Source organism: Taurulus bubalis (genome assembly GCF_910589615.1).
Source record: "Taurulus bubalis genome assembly, chromosome: 19".
NCBI classification, from domain to species: domain Eukaryota; kingdom Metazoa; phylum Chordata; class Actinopteri; order Perciformes; family Cottidae; genus Taurulus; species Taurulus bubalis.
In genome coordinates, this window is record NC_136607.1 from 21132388 (window position 1) to 21138387 (window position 6000).

Here is a 6000-nt window from a genome sequence, read left to right on the forward strand (position 1 = left end):
AGAGAGCGATGAAGAGAGCGATGAAGAGCGATGAGGAGGCGATGAAGAGAACGATAAAGAGAGCGATGAAGAGAACGATGAAGAGAACGATGAAGAGAACGATGAAGAGAGCGATGAAGAGAGCGATGAAGAGGCGATGAAGAGGCGATGAAGAGAGCGATGAAGAGAACGATGAAGAGAACGATGAAGAGAGCGATGAAGAGAGCGATGAAGAGAGCGATGAAGAGGCAATGAAGAGGCGATGAAGAGGCGATGAAGAGGCGATGAAGAGAACGATGAAGAGAACGATGAAGAGCGATGAAGAGCGATGAGGAGGCGATGAAGAGGCGATGAAGAGAGCGATGAAGAGAGCGATGAAGAGCGATGAAGAGAACGATGAAGAGAGCGATGAAGAGAACGATGAAGAGGCGATGAAGAGGCGATGAAGAGGCGATGAAGAGAGCGATGAAGAGGCGATGAAGAGAGCGATGAAGAGAACGATGAAGAGGCGATGAAGAGGCGATGAAGAGGCGATGAAGAGAGCGATGAAGAGGCAATGAAGAGAGCGATGAAGAGGCAATGAAGAGAGCGATGAAGAGAGCGATGAAGAGAGCGATGAAGCTCCAAGATGACTCAGAGGAAAACATTCCTCCTCGGCTCTCATTCAGAAAGATAAAACGTTTCGGCCAATGAAATGAAACGTGAGCGTTAAAGTTCCTTCTTCTTATTATTTTTTTAACAAGTATTTTGTATTTGTTTTTCTCAGAGGTGTCCCGAAACGACTCCTGTCCAGACCTGCCCGAGATCCAGAACGGCTGGAAGACCACGTCCCACATCGCGCTGGTGCGCGGGGCGCGAATCACCTACCAGTGCGACCCCGGGTACGACCTGGTGGGCCGGGAGACCCTCACCTGTCAGCTGGACCTCACCTGGAGCTCCCAGCCGCCGTTCTGTGAAAAGAGTCAGTTACACTTTTATTTGTTCACCTGAGTCCGTGAGAGCGACCGCATGCTGTTGTTGTGTAGCTGGGACTCCTCTGGTTGTATAGAAGTCTCTGCTTCATGTGTTAAAGCTGCATTCTCTCTAGTGACCACCAGGGGGTGACTCCTCTGGTTGTATAGAAGTATCTGCTTCATGTGTTAAAGCTGCATTCTCTCTAGTGACCACCAGGGGGTGACTCCTCTGGTTGTATAGAAGTCTATGCTTCATGTGTTAAAGCTGCATTCTCTCTCCTGACCACCAGGGGGCGACTCCTCTGGTTGTATAGAAGTCAAAGCATTATCTCTACAGCTAGTATTGGTGATATCAAGGAGGAGTTTCCTTTTCTTATTAATACATATTTGGTATATTGTGAAGTTCACAGAGAAACTGTAAAGGAACAAAAGCATAAATGCTCTTGAACACGTTGATTTTAAGTGTTCATTATAAAGTATATGATGCATGATGACGACAACATCTGTTGGACATTTAACTGGATCTTTGTCATGTTTCTTCTTGTATTTTTAAAATAATGCACTCTGGGTAACAATGCAATAACATCCTGTGGTCTGGATGTTTTCTCCACCCGTTCCTCTCCTCCTCAGTCATGTACTGCTCAGACCCGGGCCACGTGGAGCACTCCACCCGGTCTCTGTCCGACCCCAAACTCCTGGTGGGGACGACCATCCAGTACATGTGCAACCCCGGCTTCATCCTGCAGGGCGGCGCCACCATCTCCTGCTACGGCCGCGAGCCGGGGACCCCGGTGTGGACGGCTCGCCTGCCCCACTGTGTGTGTGAGTACCTTGCAGGGAAGGGAAGGAAGAAGATGTCACACAAACATAGGGGGGTTTAGCTGCTTTTACCTCCCAGGAGAGGAGCACAAAATACAAAAAGTCTTCATTTCATCAGCGGCTGAAAAGAGGTCGTGGTTTACCGGTGATTTCAGAAAGCATTTCATCAGATGCACATTTAACGGGAGATGAGAAGCTCTCCTTCCCCGCGGCCGCCAGATCTAACATGAGTGGGTTTGTGTGATATCTGGCTCTCTCTCTCTCTCTCTCTCTCTCTCTCTCTCTCTCTCTCTCTCTCTCTCTCTCTCTCTCTCTCTCTCTCTCTCTCTCCTCTGCTGACACAGATCACAGCGTCTCCACATGCCAGAGATGATGCTTCATCTGTGTGTGTGTGTGTGTGTGCGTGTGTGTGTGTGTTTTCAGGGGTATTAATGTTTGCGTGAAGTGTTTGATATGTAAATGCAATGCTAATGTGCCGTACCAATCAGCTCGCAGCCACCTGGATGAGGGGGCGGAGATTAACCATGAGTCACAGCCTGTCGAGTCTGACGAAGAAAAATAAATAAAAAAACAACAGGATCTAAAAGCTTCTTCTTCTTCTTCTTCTTCTTCTTCTTCTTCTTCTTCTTCTTCTTCTTCTTCTTCTTCTTCTTCTTCTTCTTCTTCTTCTTCTTCTTCTTCTTCTTCTTCTCCTTCTTCTTCTTCTTCTTCTTCTTCTTCTTCTTCTTCTTCTTCTTCTTCTTCTTCTTCTTCCTTCTTCCAGCGGAGGACTCTGTCTCCTGTGAGAACCCCGGCCTCCCGGACAACGGGTACCAGATCCTGTCCAAGAGGCTGTACCTGCCCGCCGAGTCGCTCACCTTCGTCTGTTACCAAGGCTACGAGCTCATTGGAGAGGTTGCGATTAAGTGCATCCTCGGGAACCCGTCCTTTTGGAGCGGCCCACTCCCACTCTGCAGGGGTGAGGTTACTATATATGTATTTATGGTTTTTATTTAGATGCAAAGGTGGAATGAAACGCTCCCTTCTCCTCGATACCTTTTGGATTTGCACGAACAACAATGTTCCTCAAAGACTTTGTTTTGCCCCCATGCTTGTTGATACAGATTGATCATGGCGCCCCTGCATGCTAATGACCGTTAGCTAAACCCTAGTTACCAGACCGCGACCGTCCAATCGTAGCTTATCCACCGTAAACCTGTTTCTAGTGCCATCTAGTGGTGAGGCTGCAGAATGCAACCAACTGAATATTCCTCCGTTTGCTCCTCAGTGTCAGAGAACTACGGTGGCCTCCAGGGAACATTGAATCAGGCAGCTACCTCCGGTTCTGCCGAATTAAGTCCTCTTGACCACCAGGGGGCAACTCCTCTGGTTGTATAGAAGTCTATGCTTCATGTGTTAAAGCTGCATTCTCTCTCCTGACCACCAGGGGGCGACTCCTCTGGTTGTATAGAAGTCTATGCTTCATGAAGTCTATGCTTCATATGCTTCACCACCAGGGGGCGACACATGAAGCATGTACTTCTATACAACCAGAGGAGTTTCCCCCTGGTGGACACTAGAGAGAATGCAGCTTTTAAGACACTTCTGAATTGTTCCACTCGACAGAACCGGAGGTTTAGGTCCTCATAAACCTCTAGGTCCTCATAAACCTGGTAAAAGCAGGACCTCGAGCACATGTGGAACCCTACACAGACGTAGTAACCGTTCAGGGATCAGCCAGCGGTCATTTCAAAGCTGCCTTGTTACCAATCCAAACTCTACAGGATGTTTGATGTCAATTCCCACATGCACTGACTGACAGAATGATGTCTTGCAGCCAACCAAGACTGCTTTATCAACCATGCTTTGGAAGGTGAGTCGTATCCGTCGGTCGGCTGAAAAGACCAAACACACACAAAGAAAAAGCAACAATAAAGCCGCTTGCATCTGCAAACATCTGCCTGCCGAGTTCCTTCACCGTGTGTTTGTCCATTCAGCTGTTTGTGCTTGTTTACCCGGAGCTCTCGCCTGCGTTTGCTTCAGCATCCCCGTCGGCCTCCTAGAGCTGTTATTGCTTCTCTGCCGTTGTTCACCGTGTTGTTTTACGTGAACGCCGTCTCTCAGTTGCAGAGGCGACTGCCGGCTCCACGCTGGACGGAGGGAACATCGCGCTGGCCATTTTCCTCCTCGTCCTCTTGCTGACCGTGCTGCTGGGAGGGGCTTACGTCTACGTCACGCGGTGAGGTCACGTCCACAAGGTCACGTCACAAGGTCACGTCACAAGGTCATGTAGGAGGTCATGTAGGAGGTCATGTCCATGAGGTCATGTCCATGAGGTCATATCCATGAGGTCGTGTAGGAGGTCATGTGGGAGTTCATGTCCATGAGGTCACGTCATAAGGTCATGTCACAAGGTCATGTAGGAGGTCATATCCATGAGGTCGTGTAGGAGGTCATGTAGGAGGTCACGTCCACAAGGTTACATCACAAGGTCACGTCCACACGGTCATGTAGGAGGTCATGTAGAAGGTCATGTCCATGAGGTCATATCCATGAGGTCATGTCCATGAGGTCATGTCCACAAGGTCATGTAGGAGGTCATGTGGGAGTTCATGTCCATGAGGTCACGTCAAAAGGCTATGTCACAAGGTCATATAGGAGGTCATATCCATGAGGTCGTGTAGGAGGTCATGTCCACAAGGTCATGTAGGAGGTCATGTGGGAGTTCATGTCCATGAGGTCACGTCATAAGATCATGTCACAAGGTCATGTAGGAGGTCATATCCATGAGGTCATGTAGGAGGTCATGTAGGAGGTCATGTCCACAAGGTTATGTCCATGATGTCATGTAGGAGGTCACGTCCACAAGGTCACGTCATAAGGTCACGTCACAAGGTCATGTAGGAGGTCATGTCCATGAGGTCATGTCCATGAGGTCATGTCCATGAGGTCATGTCCATGAGGTCATGTAGGGGGTCATGTCCACATGGTTTTGTCCATGAGGTCATGTCCATGAGGTCATGTAGGAGGTCATGTTCACAAGGTCATGTAGGAGGTCATGTTCACAAGGTCATGTCCATGAGGTCATGTAGGAGGTCATGTCCACAAGGTCATGTAGGAGGTCATGTTCACAAGGTCATGTAGGAGGTCATGTTCACAAGGTCATGTCCATGAGGTCATGTAGGAGGTCATGTCCATGAGGTCACAAGGCCTGTAAGCCATCAACAATACTGAATGTTGGACTTTTACTTTGTTATACAAATTTATATATGTATTTTTTTATATATTTATATATACATATATATATATATATATATATATGCATATATATATGTATTTATATACATTTATGTATATATATGTATATATATATATATACATATATATATATATATATATATATTTATGTATATATATACACTGTAGATATATTGATATATATGTATATATATATATATATATATATATATATTATTTATTTATATATATATAATTGTATATATATATATATATATATATATATATATATATATATATATATATATATATATATATATTTATATATATATATATTTATATACAGGCGAGTATGACCTTCCCCTGACCTCTGACCTCTCCTGGTGTTTTAGGTGCCGGTATCACTCCAACTTGAGGCTTCCTCTCATCTACCCTCACCCGTACCGACAGATCACCGTGGAGACGGAGTTCGACAACCCGCTCTATGAGACCGGAGGGGTGAGTCTCCTTCGTCCTCCTCGTCTTCATCGTTAATAAGCAGGACTATTTGAAGAGGAAGAGGATGAGAATGGTTGCGTTAAAGATTCATGAAGGATGACACGACACCGTCAGTCATGACCGAGACAAAGATCCTCTGAGCAACCCAATATTTCATAAAATGAGGAAAACAAAAGTAACTTTCGACTTAGATTTAAAAGACACCACTTCTTCGGGGTCAAGGGTCAACCGACAGAAGCATCGCAGTCGGTAATCTTCTCTTTTTCTCTCCGTTGTTTACAGGACACTCGAGAATATGAAGTATCGATATGAGACACCGACGCCGTCCTGACTCCTCCCTCTTCGCCTCCTCGCCTCCTCCCTCCTCGCCTCCTCGCCTCCTGCCTCCTCGCCTCCTCCCTCCTTCTCCGTCCCCTCGGAGGAGGCGTGTAAATACAGATAGATGATGTCCGGCCCCGTCTGCCAACGAGATGTGACCACATTGATCCTGTCGTCCTCCTCCTCCTCCTCCTCCTCCTCCTCCTCCTCCCCTTAT

General features: G+C 46.9%; 1 protein-coding gene across 1 annotated transcript in view; it reads left to right on the top strand.

The window, feature by feature from the left end:
- The window catches only part of sez6l (seizure related 6 homolog (mouse)-like), a gene marked incomplete at both ends in the record, with an annotated part of 41792 nt that extends 36015 nt beyond the window's left edge, over positions 1-5777 (top strand). The window contains 7 exons of the mRNA XM_079235271.1: positions 746-940; positions 1563-1754; positions 2515-2709; positions 3568-3603; positions 3855-3969; positions 5360-5465; positions 5748-5777. Coding sequence (XP_079091397.1) covers positions 746-940; positions 1563-1754; positions 2515-2709; positions 3568-3603; positions 3855-3969; positions 5360-5465; positions 5748-5777 — 869 coding nt within the window. The remainder of the gene's footprint in view (positions 1-745; positions 941-1562; positions 1755-2514; positions 2710-3567; positions 3604-3854; positions 3970-5359; positions 5466-5747) is intronic.
- Positions 5778-6000: the final 223 nt, after the last annotated feature.